General features: G+C 35.8%; 1 protein-coding gene across 4 annotated transcripts in view; it reads left to right on the top strand.

Annotated features, from left to right (window-relative positions):
• Positions 1-21,180, top strand: part of LOC132699627 (protein gustavus) — a 105,364-nt gene that overhangs the window by 71,225 nt on the left and 12,959 nt on the right. Inside the window, exon 1 of one of the 4 annotated variants that reach the window (XM_060666449.1) lies at positions 6,987-7,317. The exons of 2 other annotated variants lie outside the window; for them this stretch is intronic. In XM_060666449.1, the coding sequence (XP_060522432.1) occupies positions 7,193-7,317 (125 nt within the window). In that variant the 5' untranslated portion in view covers positions 6,987-7,192. Of the gene's footprint in view, positions 1-6,986; positions 7,318-13,675; positions 13,805-21,180 lie in introns of those variants that run through there. One more of the 4 variants, XM_060666450.1, reaches the window with a different exon arrangement.

Genomic DNA, 21,180 nt, shown 5'->3' on the forward strand with positions numbered 1-21,180 from the left:
TATGAAAGCGAATTCTATTAAGTTATATAATTTCATAGGTTTAAATCAGAACCATGCACGTTGCGACTGATTGTATAATAATACGGTTTCGTTTCATGATTCGGTAGAACTATTTTCCTGAAATTGATACTGAAAACTCCAAGTCTTCTCGCAATATAATTCAACGCTTGTCTTGGACCAGTGGCTCTAGGTTTAGGTTATTTTGGTTCTTATACGTTCTTCTTCTGCAACCAAATTCTCGATTTTTGGACACGATTTTGAGGTCGAGTTTTGGGTGATGATACCTAAGCATTTCAATTTTATTGGCGATCGATCGTTTTGATCAAACTGATCCCTCCTATTTGTGCAGCAAAACGAAAAATCGACGTTTCTAAGGAGGAAATGGCGGAAGGAGGGAACTCGCCGACGTAAATCTTATATTGATCTGACGTCGTGAAAAGATAAATTTCCGACAGTTTACATACAACCCCCCCCCCCCCCCCCCCCAAAGTTTGGAAGTTAGTTTCGAGTTCTTGGGACGCGGGGCTTCAAACTTCAGACAACTTCGAAATTGGGCATCTAAACCGTGCTCGAGTCGCTTCCCGCTCGAGATTAATTTTGATTACAGGGTTTGAGAAATGTTATTATATCCAAAGGGGACCCGAGGAAGTCATTGATAATACGCCTGACGATATGCAAAAACGCTTAACGCTTTAAAAATTATGAATGGTAAACTAGTTAGTTGATGAAACTGGTTCCATACTTAGTTTTATCAATTGAAGAGTTTCCGACCTTAAGACGTGAGACCCCGCGTATAGAATGTGATCTACATGGTGACCGCTTAAACGTCACGGGTTTGCCCGGTCGCCTCCTAGGTTATGATGTCATTAGGTCTGAGGATAGTTGGTTGCTTCAAGGGGCGACAGACAGTGCTAGATAGGCATTAGCAATGACCCACTTCGAATCGAATCGCGGTTAACATTGTTGTATAAATATCTATCTAATTGAAAAGGAAACATTAAATGGCGAGATCGGATAAAAATCGTATTAACAATGGGTAATATAAGTTGCAAATTAATACCTTCGCTGCTTCTGTGTTTGTTTTACGATGTACAGGATTATATCATCGGTTTATTGTTTTAACGAGAATGACTGTGAAAATGATCGAAATCGTCAAGGAATTTGGGAACGCGAGGTCTGTTATTTTTTGTTTAAGAGTTAAAGAGAAAAATTTTCAATCGGGCAGAAAAAAAAATGGTTAAGGGAGTTATTTTTTAAGAAAATATTAACCACTGGTAGTGGGGCACTTTTCACCTCTCATTTTTAGTTTTGGTTAGTTGTAAAATAAAAGTTCTTAGCGCTGTTACAAGTTTTTTTTTCTATATTAAAAAAGTCTAATATTACCCGCGTAATATTTCAATTTAACTAAAACGTAATGGAAATATTAAAAAAATCATTTTTATATTATATTAAATACAGGAAAATGCTTTTAAATACCGCCTAGTGAATAAATCATCTTGTTTCCATTGCTTTTAGAAAAATGATAAGGCGCATATTCATGTATTAAGTTGACACAAACTGAAAAATGCACGAGACTAGTTCCACAAAAATAAATTTTAACATCTAATATCGTCGAGGCCAAAAATTATGAGTAATAAATAAATTCAATTAATTCAAAAAATAAAATTTTATTTTGCAGAATCCCCTTGGAAATCGCTTTTTTTTCAATCATTTTAATCGACGTTTTTTCGTATAATCAAACTCAGGAATCTACGAGTTGGATTTAAAAAAAAATGATCTTTATTGGGAGTTATATCAGGTTTTGGATGAGACGGTATTAACATATTAAAAGATTTTATTAAATTTTATTGTTATCCTAGTTTTCAAAATATCAATATTAGAATAATTGAATATTTTAGCGATATTTAAGATATACAAAGTGATACATTTGTAAATATTTTACTGTAGCATCTGTTCGGCCGCTATTAGCGAAGATGGCGGATAGATAAGGGACTTACTTAACCAACCAAAACCCACTCGGAAAAAGTTGGAATGGACCCATGCGTCTGAATAATGCTTAATTTTTAACGTTTCGGTATAGGGACTTGGGCCAATCTACATTCGAGATCTTAATTGTTAGAGTGCGATGGTCATTGTGTTGTATATGCACGATAGCTAACAATGTCGGGTTTTTAAAAAAATGTTTGCATTTTAAGCGGTATCATTAGCGTTCAACGAATGAATTCTCGAAGCCCCCCCCCCCCACCTTTCATTTACTGTACGTTCATGAGTGATAGCGTCGATAAAATATAAATAAAATTTTATCTGTTGTTAACTCAGTTCGTTTTGGACGTATCAACGAAATTTGAGTTGAAAAAATTGAAAAATAGTTTACATAGTTGTCCATTTTTTCACTGAGTAAATAACTTTTAAACCGAAAGATACAGGATTGGTTGAATGGAATAAAAGTGCGTTTGTGTTTTTTATAAAATTAACTTTGATTTTGTAAATTATCTAGAAATTCCCAAAAATACGGAGTGAATTTTTAATTACAATGTGAAGAGTAGTGGTTTAGAATTGGGACACCCTGTAGACAAAACATGAAATTCCTAAAATATATTTGTTTTTTTGTTGTTATGCATCTATATACAATAAGTTTTGAAAAATACTCTTTACAAAGAGTTTGAAACAGTTTCGATCCCATTTTTACGACTGCAGAAACTAAAAATTAAAATGTTATTTTGAATGTTTTTTTTTATATTTTAACTTTGACAAATTACCAAATGTTTTCAAATATCGTGTTTTTAGACGTTTTTCATATCAATCAAGAAAAACGACTTTAAATCACGATTAAAGGTTTGACCCACAAAAATTATGAAGTGAAAACAAATGACCGTATTCCTATTCCTATATAATATGACAAAAATCCATGCAATAAGTAACTAAAAATAAACAAATAAATAATTAATAATAAACAACAATTCCAACACAACATAAAGAATGTCATTTACGTGTTTTTTTTTTTATGATATTCTATATTCCTAATTGTATTTTGGATAAAAAAAAAATCTGTTTAGTGGGAGTTAACTATGGTAAAAGCTATGCTAAAAAACAGATTCAGAGCTTCAGCTGACCACCCGCAGACACCCCATGAAGGTTCTTTAAATTATAAAATAGCTGACAATATGTTAAAACCAAAATATCCTACCAAATAGAAACGAAAAAATAAATCATTAAGAATTTTGGAATAGAAATTTTTAGTGCTTAAATGTAATATCAATTTATTCTTGTTACAAAAATTACTATCTGATGTGGCAATTCTCATGCGACTTTGCAGAAAAATTTCATCAGAAAAACTATAATGGTTACTTGTTTTTCATGATTGCGTTATTTTATGTTGAGCCACGTCAATGTTGGCGATTGTTAGAACTTCCTTCGTGAATTGACAATAAAAAAAGACATTTTATGTGAACGTTATGGTGGCCTTTTTCGATTTCGGGTAGGTAATTTAAACCATCTGCCTTACCTGGCTCATCCAGGAGGGTAGTAGCGTTTTTGACGACAGTTCATCTCGGAAATGGTTTTCGTGCTGCTGCGTGAAAGGCAAACTTTGAGCTGGGGATATTTCATATAATTCAGTTAGCTGGGCGAATTGTGAAATGGCAAGATAAAGTGCCTATAGAGTCTTTGGTTATTACGAAATCTCCTTTTTGCTTTCTCTTAATTACTATTAAAAATTATGTATGTTCCATGCATTCTCCATAGGCTTCAAAATTAAGCACTAAAAAAGGTTTTTTTTACTCCCGTCTGTAAAATACCTAATTACCCACCGATCTAGCGTGCGGGAAGCGTCACTTTACCACGTCAGTTTCGTTTCCCACGAATTCGAGCCACTTCGGACATTTCCGGCATTTTACCGCACGGATTTGGGAGCAATCGGATGTTTTTGAAGTTATTTCCCACGCTTTGAATTTTGACGTTTGTCAATTCCGACGGTCATGTCAATGAATGTATTCGTGTTGTTTTGCGAAAATGTAACCAAAAACTAACGGTGGTAGAAAAAGTATAGTATGCAACACGTCCGGTAAACTTTTTAACTCACTCGCTTATTAAAAACTCGCTAAGCTGCGCTCCGCTCGTGTCAAATCAACTCGTGCCGTTTACCACACATGTTGCATAATATACTATTCTCAAATTTGGATATCTTCCATAATATATGATCCAGTTGTTGTTGTTGTTTTTTGGTTTAGAAACTTTTTTGTTGACTATAACATAGCATTTCGACTACCTATCTGAATTTAATGGTAATATAATTCAATTAATTGTAAGGTTTAATAGAATACCTAAAACTACGTTAATACGTTTAAACTGTTAGTTTGCGGAACTTATATTTAAGTGTTTTTTTTTGTTTTTTATTATATATTTTTTGTTTCCAAAACTTATCTTGACTAATTTTACCTTTGATATTTATATACTGTGTTCAGTGTGTGGAAATAAATTAATGAAAATAATAAATTTTTACTTAATAAAATCTACGAATTTTAATAAAATATAGGGTGTTGTATTTTAACGTTTTAACGTTATTAAGTTACGAGGAAATGTGTTTTTTTTTCTGTTTTTCCTTTCAAACTTCTTGCTTTCGGGATTGGGCTGGTATTTTTGCCTTTAATATATATTAGTTACCTTCGTCTCCGAAATAATTTCGGCAATTTCCTGAAAGGCCCTATCGTTAAGTCCGATTTAGTGAAACGGCTTCCCCCACGTTAATTAATAATTTTAATAACCGATACGTTAGAGCCAAGCAACATTTTCGACCATATGGTCCGTACATTATAGATTATTTAATAAAGTTTTTACCGCATATGGTGTTTCGCCTCGTGTTCACAGAACACGTACATTCATTTCGAAGCAGACAACAATCTAACGCGTAACGGGCAAAGGCACAGACGCGGTTCGTACCTGGAATCAGGTAGACACACGACGTTGGTATTCCTTGATATTTTCTAAGTTTGAACGGCGACTGGTATGTATAGGCCATCTTGGGTTCAGTCCGTCGGCGGTATTATTACGTACCTTGCCGCGTAACCCTTTTAGACTTTTTAAGGCCATTCCCATGAACTAACAACAACTTTGAAACCGGTTTTCGGTAACATAAAGTACTTTTGCGCGGACTAACCCTCGTATACCGATTAATATGCAAGTCTACCGTCGGCTGAGGGTAATTACATTAAACGGTTTCTTACCTAGCGTAGCATGTCCGTGGAGCCCAAACAACTCCTGACCAGATCTCTTGTAGGAGAACTGCCTCAGAAAAACGACTATGAGGTTAACCAACCAATATCAGTAAATCGAAAGTTTGCAATATGGAAAGTTTGTATATGGTAAATGAATACTGAGTTGCTGGTGGTTGCTTCCAGTTCTTGGAACGATTAAGACGAGCGCGGTTGTGAATTAGAAGTTTTAATCTTGGAATTGGTATTGGGATATGGCAATGTTGTGTTTAATAGATATAGATAATGAATAATAGAAGCCATGAATAGAAAAATTATTGCTGAAGACATACGAAGTTTTTTTTTCCATCGTCCTGTGTGACAAGTGACAATTATTATTGAAGTGTTGATTTGTAATGTTTTTCTTAAAAGGTATGAATGTTTTCCTCTTCGTTAATGTTTTGCTTATTTTCTCACGGTATGATTTTTGACCTTTATTCCCGCTCCATTCCCATCCATCCCATCGAAAAGTTACATAGTTTTAAAGGAGATCCGCAATTTCAACTCGGCTCTATATGTCCTTCTTTGTCGGGCCGTCGAGCCTTAACATTGAGCTGGAAAGAAAGTTCTGATCCGCTTCCTAAACATTAAAGAGGGTATCGTGCCTCTTCCTTCGGCGCGGCGTTGTCAGATCGCATCCGATTTCCTAGTAACGAATGAGCAAAATGTCACTACCGGCGTTTCATAAAAAGTCGAGAAATGGGGAAAATTTCGCGAACAACAACCCGGCCCCGGTCCCCCCGTTCTTTCTTCCATTGTAACCATCCGTCTTTGTTGTTCGATCTCTTTGTCCGAATGTGGTGCTTTCAGACCTCGGTCGAACGGTTTTAAGGGACGTGCCTCTCGGGCGGGCGGCAACGGAGGCAGCAAATGCATTTTGGTAATTAAGCAAACGCGCCGTTGCCAATGTTCTCTTTTTCTCTTTGTTTTCGGGACCTCAATAGAAAATTTTCCATAATTGTTGAACAAAAAGACGCGGATCGATTGTTTTAGTACTGGCGAAGAAATTCATGTCGATTTGTGTAGCTTCAAGTCCAACCTGTGCTCATATTCGGCTGTGATCACCTTTTCCAATTCGATAGAAAAGAACGGGAAGACAAAACAAAATTTTCGATAGCATTGAAAACGCCATCTCACCAAAAAAAATGCAAGGATGTCCGCACTGAAGGGAGAAAACATATTTTACAGAGGTGCCAAGGCCAAAGAACAATGACCATTGAGAAGCAGAAGATCAAACACTTTACAGTTTTACAGGGAAGAAGACTGGTGTCGATTTCAATACCAAAGAGCAATGCAACGCTATTTAACCAAACGTTTCACAAGGATGTCGACTTACTAGAGAATGAACGTTTTACAGAATTGGCAGTACTAATCTAGAACCATCTATCCAAACTGCAATTTGCGTCTGCCTTCTTGTTCATTGGAGTCTTCTTCTTATCAAAACTAGCTACTGACTAACTGCAGATCAATGCAGTTGGAGCAAGTGCACCCTCTCATCGAAAAGCAAGTCGAGGTGGCTCGCACCCCTGGTTCGTCGTACCTAATCGCGAAAACCGAACAGATGTTTCGCAAGCTCCCGAAAAAAAAGCCTGCTACCTAAAAAAAAAGACCGAAATGTCCTGTCGCAGGCACCGAAGTCCCGAACATCTGTTGCGGACAAGCGGCAACGTCGCGGATAGAAGCGGGTATCAAGCACAATCGAAATCCCGACCGAGCAAGTCAGCCAGACCTCCTCGCCCGACTGTCAGTGCGCGTTCGAACGGTGCGGTGTTAGGCGACGATGGTCCTTCGTTCCGTCTAGAACACACTTTACTCTGCCGCCGGTCTTCTCGAAGGTAGTGTCTGTGGACGCGCGCAAACCTCCACGCTCATTTTTACGAATCTGCGTTTTCGTGCGTTTTGCTCACACGGTTGTCGTTCCCGAATCATGAGGAAGAAGAGCCATGCGGTCCGGTGGTGAGGAGGTAGTCGGACGGGAAGAGGGGAAAAACGTGGTGCAGTTGCTTCATCTATTAAAGGAAGTGTTGATCGATCAGTGGGATACGATGAAATTTTGCTCGTATGAACCGTAAGTTGATCGCAAAATTTGAAATTAAGGCGGCGCGCTTGTTGGGTAATAAGGGAAATCAATTTTCGACCACACGCAGCTTTCACCTATTTCGAAAGTGGTGATTTCTCTGCGCGTCGGCGGGTCGCGTGGTGTTTTATTGTTTTGCGACGATGCCATTGTTTTCGTTCTCCCGCTGTAGATTTTCGGAGGTCCGGATGATGCGGGCCCGACAAAGCAATCGAGGAGCATATGGTGCCTGACGAGGTTCAGTGCCCTCCCGTAGCGGTTGCTCGTATCTATTTTTAACGGCCGATGTGTGTGCACTTGAGACGTTCACTTTCGTGGCCCGAGCGTGGAGAGAAAAAAAAACGTGTCCCCCGACATCATCGCCGCGATGGTCCTAGTTTACCACATGCCCCTGGCCCCCGTTTCTTCTATCTGCCTATATCTGGTGTCTCTGGTTCATTCATTGGTAGACAAAAACTAGAGAGAGGGTCCCCGGTGACGATCGCGATACCTCCAGACGTCGGATTTTAGTACCTGCTCGGTGGCGAGAGATACGAACAAAGATTGTCCTTGAAATGTACCATCAAGGTCAACAGCGTTCTTCGCCGCGCGCTGGATTTCAAAAACGTTTTCGGTTTTTTTCCTTCTTGTTTCGTTGACCTAGTAGGGTTTTGTCTCTGTCGCATCGTTTTTAGAACAAAGGCCCCACACATCAAGATCCTGTACTGATAACTGCTACTACTAAATTACCAAAAAATCTTGTCAGCGCTTTTGTGTTGGCTAAAAACCGTCTCTTTTCGTTGGTTTCTGTGTCACTAAAAAACGGCTGTTGCGCAACATAACTGCTAGAATAGGGCTTAGGGCTGCCATGATCCTACCGGTTGCGCCATTTGAAAGCGAAAGGCGAGCGACTTTATTTACAACCCACCAACAATTCCACTGGAAAAGGCTGCAAATATCATCGATTTTGTCGTTAAAGTCTCTTCATAGACATAAGAAAGTGACTAACTGATACGAATTAAAGAAAGACCCGGGCAAGCTGTTAGAATGAAATATGGCCGAACAGGTCCGTACTTTGCTTAGAATTTAATTATTTCGGGTTTTGTTAGGAAAGATACAAAACAATATTTAATTACTTATGTTCTACCTACCTACCTACCTACTTCGGTTTCTATTAAGTTTGAGGACCTTGGAGTTAACACGGGGAAACCATTGTTACGATGAATGGCAGATTTCAATTGGTGCCAAACATGTTCAATGAGATACAGTGGTAAGTTCCACGTTAGGGGTTTTAGTCAACTACTGTTGCTACTAGGGTTTTAGTCTACTGTGTGTTGTTCTCTGTAAATCCTAATTTTTTCTAGATATTCCAGTCGCCATTTTCGAATTCTAAAAGATTCCATTTGTCAATTGTTTTAAATCTAAGACCGATGTGTTGAATACACTTTCATAAGGTAGTTCTGCCACATTTAACATCGGTTTCATTTTTTTTAAGCCTCCTAATGAAGATATTTAATGTAGGCACGCTTTGTTCCTCGTATAACTGGTAAATTTTACCCCGTATTATATCTTGATCACTTTCATCTGCACTCTAGAAAATGTCAGCATCGCTTCTTTTTTTCCTCGCTGAAATGGGATTATTCACAATTTTCCATACAGTTGATGTTGGAATTTTCGTCAATGTGGCCGTTTCTTGCTGGCACCACGTTCAATGAGAGTCAATTAGTCTCAATAGAATAGTGTTTCCTACATTTGGGCGGGAGCATCTCCTGAGGTATACTAGACTCGCACATATTTTGCATAATTCGCACACGATTCAACACAAGTAGTATACCAAACCAAACACAGGTAGGTTTAAAATTATTTTCTATTACGGACCACAATTTTATCTGTGTTTAAATTCCGAAACTTTAGGTAATAATCCTGTTGCATTGTATGTTAATGACCACCCTTGGATAATGCCATTCAAAAGCAATTGGTCACTTTCTTATATCTATGAACAGACCATACCTGCCTATGCCAACCTCCATTGATTAAAATATCATTATGCATGGCTGTTGAGTTTTTTGGAGTAAATTTTTTTCGATACGGTGCTAATGAAGTGCTATTATTCTGGGTTTAAGTGATCTGGTATTTTTGGAGTGATTGACCGCTCCGCGTCGCTATAAAAGGAATTATCAGACCTACTATCAACAAACGATACAATAAAAACGAAATACGGGATAGTGTTGTGTAAACTTTACGCCACTATCTTTAACAAAACAAGCAACCGACTGCAATTCTAGCACTACAATAATAAAAAAACATTGAACTACTTAGCATTGTTTCGTTTGAACTTTTTTTCTCGATCGCACAGGCCAATGGACATTTTGGTGTCCGCTGTGTCTGCAGAATCTAAAAGAACCTACAGATTTTTAAGATAGGCTGTATATTAATATTTCCAGTTAAAATAGAACAAAAACACATGATTTAAGCATTTATTACAAAAACTAGATTTACATACATTAGTCAGTTATCACATAAAAATTTTCTTTTATTCGACTTTCTAGATCGGAGTTTACTAGTGCAGTCATCCTCCTTGATACGATCTTCCATAGTTTTAGTGTCCTGATGGAATCTTTGACCCAGTTCTTCACTACAGCTAAGTTTTCTGGAAAGCAATCTGTGGCGGTGGAGGTATTGAACTTTTATACTCCCGAGAATATTATTATGCTGCTGCTGTATGATTACCACGAAAATTTTGTACTACGTGAACACTAACCAAATGAACAGCAAGCGTTAAATTCAGTCCCTTTCATTGGTGGATGTGGACATATTGTCTTATTTGGTATATATGACACCATCTCATAATTTATTCGTGTTATCTCATAACAAGTCCTCAAAACAATTTAAATCTAGTTTTAAAGCGCTCACAAATTGCTTCATCATATTCATAAGATGTTTTTCTCTCGAAAGCAACGGTCCGTTAATCACGTTCCGTTTTTCTCTAATCATGACGTCTTCGAAGGCCAATTTATGTTAACCCTGTACTCATGTAATATTAGTATTAGTCGGGGTTAAGCAGGTAAAGTAAGTATAAGGTAATTAAGTGGGGCCGGTAAACCTAGCATAGAAAGATCGGGACAGGATGTCATTTTAAGTATAAAATTTCTATTTTGGATTTTTTGGTTTTGTTACCCTTCGTTATAAAGAGATTTTTCAAGTACCATGCAAGCCTGTTGAACGCTTTAAAAAATCTGTGATCCTTTGTTGTTCTGCTAGTTCTACGGGCGCCATTTTTTTTTCCACCAACGATGGAAAATCGTGCAAGGTTGCGTTGCGAGAAAAATGTCAAGTTTAATGGGCCGCAACCTAAACGGAATTGTCGAATAAATAAAAAAACCTCCTAATAAGCTATTCCACCATTTTTTAGCGTCGTATTTCACAAATTTCGTCCGCCATTTCGGGTTGCGCACTAGATATGCGTAACATACACAATTTATTCGTTTAACGGGGTCAAGTACGAGCCGTTTCCAAAAATATCGCTTTCTGTCTGTTTTTGTTGCGCATTTTTTTAATCTGCGGTTTTGTTTATAACTCCCGCGACGTACGTAACAATAATTCATTATCCGCGCGGTTCAGAAGGGGCGGGGAGTCATCGGGAACATAGGAGTTTTGTTTTTGGATCGTAAATTTGGATAAAAATAAAATAAACAAAAAAAACTTCATTTGTGACGAATAAAAATTTCATTGATTGAACATAGACATGGATTGGAAATCAACGAATCAATCATATGATTTTTGCCCCTGAGCACTTTAATATTAAATGTAGAAGTGGTTTGATAAGGGTAAAATAATTAAAACAACGAAAGAATCCTTTTTAGCGGCAATATAAAATTGTTTCGACTAGATATTGATAAAAATCTTAAATGGAAAACACATTATGAATACCTAATATCAAAACTGCAAACTTATGCAAATAAAATCAGTTCTAAAAATTTGCTAACTCAGGTCTATTTTGCGAATGTTGATGTGGTAGGGGTTATTGCTTCAAAAAGAAATTCATAATTGTGGAGATAATTTTGCTGCTGTGTGAAATCTATTCTTCTAACCTACGCAGGGTCATTTGAAAATCCGTGTGCAAATCTAAACTGACTTTCCGTTCTCCTCGAAATGTAGAGGGCCCCTACTTTTTAATAACTTGTCAAATAACATAAAGACATTCAAATATTCAACGCTTTTAAAAGTTATGTTAAAAAAACTTGTTAGATAAATCTTTCTATCGTGTAGAAGATTATTTGTAACATAGGGCAACTGCATCATTTTTGGGGCACCGTGGTGTGTCTTGCAATGCAGATTTATCCATTGAAACACGTACATTTCAAATTCTTCCAAGAATCCTGAAGAAGAATAAGTTATCGCGGTTAGTTTTAAACCCTAGGCGGAATTGTATGAAGAAACGTTGGTGGTATATAAAACTAATACACGCGCGGCATTACACACAAGAGAGGCAGGAAAAGTTGAAATTTCATACCAAAGTGGGTATATTGCGGGGCCTGTCACTTTTACCAGGAAACGAGCGCCCGCGCTGATACTGCACAAACGTTCCTATTCGGCGGAAAATAACAATAATTTTCTCGCTAGCATTGCACGGTAAAAGTGCAAAAAAAGGAACGCTCTTCTCGCTAATAAAAGTGCACGCGTCTATGAACTTTTTAATAATATGTCATCATGATCATAGTTACGCAGTATTTTCTCAAATTGAGAACTCTCCCTATCTCACTACTCATTGTATCACAACAAAAATCGTGTCTGTGTTTTGAAAAAACTGTGAACTATTCTAAACTATTTTTCTGTCTGCTTTTTTTTCGCGACAAACTCTGTTAGAGGGGATGAAAATGATTATGCAAAAAAACTGTTTATCCCGTCTGTGAATACGTTAAAATTCTCTAGATTATAGAGTAGCAAACAGTTAAATAAATAGGTTAACTGGTGAATTCTAGGGAGGAACGTTAATAAGTTTTCTTTTTGTTGGATTCTCAAATCACTTCTCAATCACCGGTGCTTCTCGCGTTTTGATATATGCTATGCTAGCCGAACACACCCGAAGATTGCCGAATAGATATCGAAGTACGCGAAGCTTAAAACGCACTTGACCAAAGTACATTTTTCACATAAAAACTAAAACTAGAAAGTTAAAAATGGATTCAGAAAGACTAAAGTTTCATAAAATTGTTCATTAATAAATACTTATATAAATTATCTAATTTTACGCGTAATTCAAAACAATTTCCAGTCTTCATATCACGAATCAATAGACGGGCGCGCTTAATTTGACAAATATGAGGAAAGTGTGATATTTATAATTTAAACTTCTCCTTCCTTTATAGTCACTACATTAAAGTCCAAGTCGAGCCCTGAATAAAACTACCTAAAACCAGTGGCGTATAGTCTTTTCCGCTAAACGTATGGGCGCTAACGCCACCTATGTAAGAATGCGATATTTAGTGAAGTAGTAGCGTTTATGGAAAATTCATCTCCATATCCCAGCGTGTTTGCGATTAATTTACAATGAACTACAGTCGACGGAAAAGGTCTACCACCGTATCAGGAAAACATTCTGTTACACCCTGTATATGGCCTCGGTCTTGATGCAATTTATCTATGCGTTGCCTGTGAAGGGTGTTTTAGAACAAGATGCTAATAATGTTATGTTTTAAGTTTTCCGAAAAAAATCGTTCTTTTTTATCATAACCTCAACTTTTACATTTACATAACTTTTATATTAAATTATTAAAATCAGTCAAAAATTATATTAAAATCAGTTTCTTGGAGCCTTCAGGGCGGAACAAGGTTAAAAAATTAATTTTGTTCAACATAAAACGGAAACATTAAAAGTAATTCTTAGTTTAAGCAAATACAGTGGCGTGCACAATGGTTTTTCTATAATATTCAATCTAAATTAAATTCCGTACGGACGTCGCACGAAATTAAATTGAAAAAAATGTCTATAGGAAGTTGTAAAACTTATGATTTTCTACTTCAAATTACGACATCCTGTAGCTGTAGCTTATTAAATAATCTTCTTCTGACAGCCTCGGTGACATTTGAAACGAAAATGGCGATTGGCTGATGAACAGTTCTGCGCGAGTCCGATTATAGAATTTGGAATATGAAACCGAAATGACTCACCTAAACAAGGCGACTTTCATTTTCCGGTAAAACAAAATTGAAACCAGTAAAACAAGCGAAGCGTTGAACACTTCGAGCCTGCGTTAGCGAACTGTGTAAAAAAAAAACGAAGCAAGAAACAAACGAGCGGCGGAAAGCCACAGCGTCTGCCTCCTTCATTGGTGCCATTTTTCAGTTGTTCAGTGCCCGGGTGCGCTCTGAAGGTGGTACTGCGACGGTCGCGTTGTCAAATTAATGTTTTCGAGTGGCGTTTTGTCGGTGAAGAGACTGGGCACGACCTCCATTTAGTTCGCTGCAATTATAACACGATGATCGTAATGAGACGTAGGTAAGTCGGCCTGTAACCTTCTATTTTTCAAATCGGATCGAAGTCGATCGAGTTAAAAGTGAAACGGAGGGCAGATGTTTGGTTAAGGCTCTATCTAAGGTTAATGACACGATATTTGAATAAGCCAGGTGTGTGGAAAACGGGAAAAAACGGTTTCCGATTTACTAAGATCAGGAGCCACTGAAATTGCACTATTATTTGACAGGTACGCACGCAACCGGCATTGAGCTCAGCTATATTGGGTTGCGGTTCGGTTTTATTTTTTTTTGTGTATTGCGTTTTATGAATAACGATGATGAATACCAAACTGGAAATTTTGGAGCACTTACGAAAAAATATGTTATTTGATATGTATTCTGAATTTTGAAAATAGAAAATTCGGAAACAAAGTTGAGTCGAACTTTTGAAGTGATAAAACAATGAAGTTGAGGTAAATAGTTTTTTTTGTGAGGTTTTTTGAACAGCTAAATAAATGGATCAAAATAATAATGTTTCGGCTATTTCTCACTCCTTCATGGATAGAGCCCAAAACGGAATTCTTATTAGAAATATTTCACAGTGGATATATATTAATTTTAGCTATCCGTGATTTTAACAATTGCAGTCAACATTAGTTAAATTGAGTTATTAACATTGTAATTTCGAAACTTTTCGGAATGTCAGCATTGCAATGGTCTTTGTTGTAATACGTTTACTTGTATAATACTACCGTATAGGTTTCTAAGTGAATTTCTTCGCTATTTTCTATTTCGCGTTTGTTTAGTTTGGCGTTGAAAATATTAAAAATTAAAAATAAAATCAATTTTTTTTCGGTTTGTTCAAGAAAATGCATTAAAACCATCGCTAAAATGCCTAGAAATCGGCAGGCAACTGAAGCACAGTCCCCTGTAGAAATAATAAATTAAAAACTTCTTCTTCGTACTCTTGTAGTGGTAGAATGTGTTTTACGTTATGGAGGGGATAAAAGCGGTTGTGTTCGTAAGCTAAACTAACGAAAAGTATTTATTACTGGGTTTTAGAACAAACAAACAGTGAAACAAAGACAGAAGAAGAAGAAGAAGAAATGACAGAACTTAAAATATGTCATATGTTAAAATATGTTTGTGTTAGCATAATTAATTTGATCTGCTAAAAATATCGTCTGTGGTTGTTGTAAAATTTCGACTTTTTTCGAAATTTTATGGTGACATTTCAAGTTAAAACTGAAAATTTTGAATCAAAACGCGAAATTTTGGGGTTTTCATTCATCCATTGTCGAAATTTTTGGTATAAATACGAAATTTTGGAGCTTTGGGTTTCATTTTAAGGTAAAATTTCCAACTTAATACACGAAAATTAAGTCAAAATTTTATGGCAAAATTTCAAGTTAAACATCGAAATCTTGAATTTTAGAGACACGTGTATATCGTGGAAATGTTATCTTAAAATTTGAATTCAAAACACCAAATTTTAATTTAAACTGCACTTGTGTCAAAATTTCCATTTGAAACACGAAATTTCCAGTTACAGCCACAGCTTTAAGATCTATTATTTGTATTTACGTCGTTGTACGTCTCCTCGTGGTCGGTTGCGTATCAGGAAATATTTTTTCTTCCATTTTTTCCAACCACGAAACGCGCTTTGTTCCAAAGCGGTTTAGTAGCAGTCGTTTCCTCGTATTTAGCGTTGACGATCGCCCATAGTGTGTTGCCTTTGTTGGGCTTGTTTATATTCACGTATGGCGGCCCGGAAACGAATGCGCGCCGTGCGTGTGCCTCTTGAATTTTTTATTCCCCGATTCGCAACGGTCATGTTATACTAGGAACAGAAAAAAGCTCGACTGTCGAATTCAGAAGCGATGCCCGATATTGTTCGTCGTCGCTCTCGCGAATTTAAAATCAGCAATACGTGAAATTGTGCGGTTTTTTAAAATCGATACCGTATGATTGATCCAGTCAAATTAGGCATACAAATAGTAAGTTCTTGTCTGTCTAAAAAGTCAAGGTTGAACGTCAAAGGTTACAAGTCAAAATTTTTGGTTTTTCTAATTTTTCTCGAAAACGCTAAGCTTTATAGAAAAAATATAGAATTGTCCTCAAAAATGGTAGTTTAAGTTTAACCTTTTTCCCATTTCCATGCCTTTGTTTTTTTTCTTATACAGAAATTACCCGACAGAGCACGTTGTATTTTCTTCAAATTATTTACTACGATGTAAGAGAGGCTGCTCTATCGCTCTACAACATTTTCAAGTATCCAGTGTTGCAGAACATATATATTCGTGGCCACATCTTACTTAGTTTAAATGGTACCCCCTGTATATTATTTCATTTCTAAGCCGAACAGACAGACAGTTTCTGGAAAAGCCGAGGCATTCTTTTATGGCATGTCATTTTGAATGAAACATTCAGGCTGTTTAAAAACAAAATCTTGTATTTGAGTTCTATGGGGTTTATCGAGTTTTTTAAATAGCACATACTCCATATTATTTCATTTTTTCTAATTCTAGGAAATAAATTAAGCCAAATTTTTTATTTAATTTTCTTGTCTTACAATTATTTGGCCGATTCTGCTGCATCCGAAAATTGTAATCCATGAAACAACGTTTTGGTTAGTTTTGGTTAGTTCGCCTTGTAAAAACATTGTTAACCATGTTTACCCCATGTCGGTTTCATTAATTTAACTAAAATATTCGCTCATCTATAGGAAAGGACTATTTGCCACGTTATAAATTATCAAGAAGCGTTTTATTTATTTATTTTTTTACTTTCATACTGATCCAAATTTATCAGAAAGCAGTGGCGTGTGTCTTTGTTGTTACCTGTAGTTATAATATTGAGTTTTAACAACATAATTAATTAGTTTGAATCTGATTTCTTTTAGATGTCTGGATATTTTATTATTTATGGACGGATATTTATAATAAAATTTTTGTTAATTTTATAGTACGTACTATCGACTCTTATCCGGTTATACGATAAACACCCACAGCGCCCGGAACATTGATTTTAATCTGTTTAATGTTGAAACAGCTGATGGTGTCCCTCCGGACGAACCAGTTTCTGCCATTCGCTGATGCACGAAACTGAAGGGGTATAACGGTTAAATTTTAATAAATTTGGAGCGCATTAGTATGAACCCTCCGGTCGTATCTCCATGGTTGGGGAGGGGAGACTTTTTTGTAGTTGCAAACAGATGTGTTCCCTCTCCCAAAAAAAATGCCGTTAATGGGGCAACTTAATGAATTAAACACAAATTACAGGATGTTTTGAAGATTTGGGCTTACCAATGTGTTTTTCGCTAAATATCAAATTTAAAATAAACGAAGAAATCATGAAGAATATTTTTCTAGTTGAAAATTTAGCTAAGATCCGTTTATTTTCAAAAGTGAAATGTGTAGCATAGGATCTGGATACTCAGCTTCGGGTTAACGTATTTTTAAAATCAATATTCTTAAAAACATACTACTCATTAAGAATTAGGCAAGAGTTTGAGAAGGAATTTATGTGATTCACTTGTTCTCTTGTTTTTTGTGTGAACACGAATAGATTTCAGACTCGTGTCTCCGCTTTGTTTGTGGTTATATTTCTTTATAGGGGTATTTTTAATTGGTTGGTTTGTGTAGATAATCTTAAAGAGCTCCATTTTATTCCTTGTTTGTTGTTTAGTGCTCCTACTTTTGTTCGCTAGCGTTCAATTTTTCGTTACAACGTTCATAATATAAATATTAGAGATGCAATTAGATTTATAATGCCATTCGTACGAGTTTTTCTTATAAGACAGTGTGTTGTTATTGTTCAGTTGCATGCATTATTTAAATATAAATATAAAAAGCATTACGTTAAGTCCGGATTAAATTAAACTATCGAAAATTATATTCTAAAATAACAGAAATATTCGGTAAATATTGGTCTAATATTTTTTATTTTGTAAATGTGTGTTGTTTAATGTAAAGTTTTTTGTTAAACATGTCAGCCAATGTCTCGTTCACTAGCGTAACTTTTCAGTTGGACTTCGTCAGAATCGTTGAGGTGGATTCATTGCAATATTTTCTACTAGTCTACTAGATATAATTATTTGATTAAACGGCATTGATTATTAATTAATGTTTGTTGGGCTTTTGAAAATTTTTTAAAAATATTTCCGGTATAGACAATCCAAACCGACCCCAATTTTCTAAGTTGATGATGCAGCGTGGGCAAAAATTCAGGATAAAAGCAGTGGTGCACAATTGCATGGCAAGTACTGGTTACTATTTGTATATAATGGACTATTTTACTATAAAAATACAGCACATGAGTGCCAGTACGTTCAATTAACTGTATTAGATAGGTAGCCAGCTAGTATTATACTGTGCTATAAACTACTGTATCAAAACTAAATATAAATAAGTTTTAACCTAGTTTCCATCTCATGGTTACCGTCGTCAGCCAAGTGCACAATCGTGCTCCCTACTTTTTGTACATGGGCTACACAATTTTCCCGGATTATTTTGCATCTCTGTCTGGAATAGATTAACCACAGATGAATTCAAGGTTGGCGAAACATGGTTCCTTCCTACCGATGTTCAACGGCAGGTAGGAAGTCTTGACACAGTATGACCAATTTTTTCCTCTCTCCAATCTACTTGAAGAGCGGGGTTCTTTTTTCCACGAAGGAAACATCTTATAGGTAGCATGTGTATAACTATGACGACTAAACTTCTTGTCTCAAATTATACAAACATCTAACTAAACTTTGAAACCAAAAATCATCCACCTATAACTATTGCAAATAATCTATCCAAATTACTGACACAATTAGCAAATAAGTTCGTTTATCCAGATTATTTAACTGATTAATTGTTATTTAGTACTTCTGTACACAACTCGTTAGTCGTACTATAGCACGAGATATGTCTGCGCCATAAAACCATTCGCAATCAATCTGCGCAGCTCTGTCGCGCATTGGCAAGTGCTCTTTTAAGTTTCGAGACACCCTGTATGACGGACCTTCGCTTGGGTCCGCTGAAATAGTGAAAGGCACGGCCGTCGCTCAGTTTTGGTTATTCGTGAAAAAAAAAACAGAAATATCTAATAAATTCCAGTTTCGTTTCCTCATTACCTTCGAAAAATTAACATTAGAGCGGAATCGAATTCTATATAAGCGGTTCAGAAGTAAAAATTTATTACAAAACGTGGAATGCATTAAAATGGAGGACGAATGCGGTTTCCTAATTTTTTTTTTCATTTTTAATTCGCGTACCCGCGGTTACGCCAATTACAAAACGTCGAAAGGTTCCATATGCCGAATTCGATTGCTTACTTAAAATACGTAACTGTTAGAATTCGTTGTTAACTATCACTTTGCTCTGCGGTATTTGCAATTGCCGGTAAAAGGTACGCTTCGGTTTCGTTTTTTTTTTTCGGCCGCCATCGTTGTGCCGCGACGATTACCCCAAGGTTGAGTCTACGCGCTATCTCCAATTTGGTGTAGTTTTCAAGATGTCGGTGAGCCTTGAACAATAATCAAGACGACCTGTAACTTTATAGCTCAAACCAATTGATTCCGTCAACTCTAGACCACTATTTAACAGATTTTATTTATTTTAATTATATTATTATTATTATTATTATTATTATTATTATTATTATTATTATTATTATTATTATTATATAAGATAATATAAACGGGTATTCATTTACTGAAACTAGTATTTTATATACATAATAATAAAGGAAACTTACAAACAAGATCTGACTTTAATTTCTACTCCGAAACAAAAATACCTTTCAGTTAAAAAATGTAATAGCTATTGCTGTTAAAAATCACCTTTTCATTCCCGCCAAACATACTATAAATATATGCTTCCTGCTGAAATCAGAGACGTAAACCAAAAGAAATTAAAAATATTTAAAATCTGCTGACAGAAAATGGTTTAATAGATTTGGTTCTATGATTGTCGGTGGTTTTAGGTACCATATTTTTAATTGTTATTTGTTTGTTTATAATATTTTTATGTTTATTATTTTTTAAAATGTTGCTTTTTTTAACCAAACTTGCCTTTGTAATATTGATAACTAACTGAACTGTGGCAGACGGGGCGATATTTACAGTCGCGGAATTCTCCGGCGCATTCGCCAATTTTCACTTCCGATTGTCGAGATTGTTAACGTGTAGCATTATCGTCCTTAAAACTTGCACTTATTGATTATTTTACTTATGGATCAGGTGTAAACTATTTGTCGTAAAAGAAAAAAAGTGGTAATGCTAACATCCGCATGAAATTAGAATTACCAGGTTTTTTTTTTCTACATGGCGCGATAATTTTTTTCTTTTACGAAAAAAAAAATTAGTATATATATTGAAAACTTGCATGTGAGGATGTTAACTTCCTATGCGTAGATTTTATGGAATTTAAAAATTCATTAATTTGTTTAAATTAATTTATCAATATAATAAAATAAAAGAATCGTTCACAGTTGCATTACAATTACTAAAATAATTTTTTATCATCTGAATTCTCTAATAAAGATGGTCCATTAATCTAAAATAATCTTGTATACTTTATTCACAGGTGGTAAAGGCAATTAAATTAATATATTGAATGTCTATTCAATTTCCAGTCTACCTAACACTACCTTGCATATCTGGGTGAGTTTCTTTTACATCCTCGGTTATCTACTAAGCAGAATCCAATTTCAACTTACCTGTCTCTAATATTTGCGTATGGTGCCATTTCACATGCATCAGGTGCGTTTTTAAGAACATTTGTTACTTACAATTTGATCAGACGTTAAACTGGCCAAATGTTGCAAGAAAAGCATTATTCCACCGTTCTCTTCTTCTTTTCTTCAGAAACGTGCAAGACTAAATTTTCTACTGAAACACAACCACACTGATTGCTTTTTTAATAAATATATATGCATAGTAAAGAGTTGTCATTTTGTAAATATGGTAGTTTTTAATAAGTAAATGTGCTTTTGGTTCGATTGTAAAATCAAAATGAACCACTTGAAATTAGCATTAATCAAACCTTCCTCCTTAATCCCCGTTTAACAGATGACGTTTTAAGGCATATCAACCATACGTATCTAACGTAATCTATTACCAAGATGATACATTTAACCATAGGGATCATTATGATCATCTTAAACTTCTTCCTCCTCGATGTTGTAGAAGTATCTAGTTCTAGGTCTTTTCATACTTTATCGCTCTCGTTAGTGAATTTACTCAGTTCAACCGCTAGGCGTCTCAGCGTTACTCTTATATGATGCTAATAATGGCTAAATTATTAATTTAAATCTTGTAAAACAAAAACGCTGCAAATTAGTCCCTGGAAACTTTTATATCGCTCGGTATCGAATAAAGGATTTCAACAGCGTCTCGGAACAGCTGACGGTTACCGAAGAAACCTTGAA

Source organism: Cylas formicarius, unplaced genomic scaffold, assembly GCF_029955315.1.
Source record: "Cylas formicarius isolate icCylForm1 unplaced genomic scaffold, icCylForm1.1 PGA_scaffold_3__17_contigs__length_32017465, whole genome shotgun sequence".
NCBI lineage: Eukaryota > Metazoa > Arthropoda > Insecta > Coleoptera > Brentidae > Cylas > Cylas formicarius.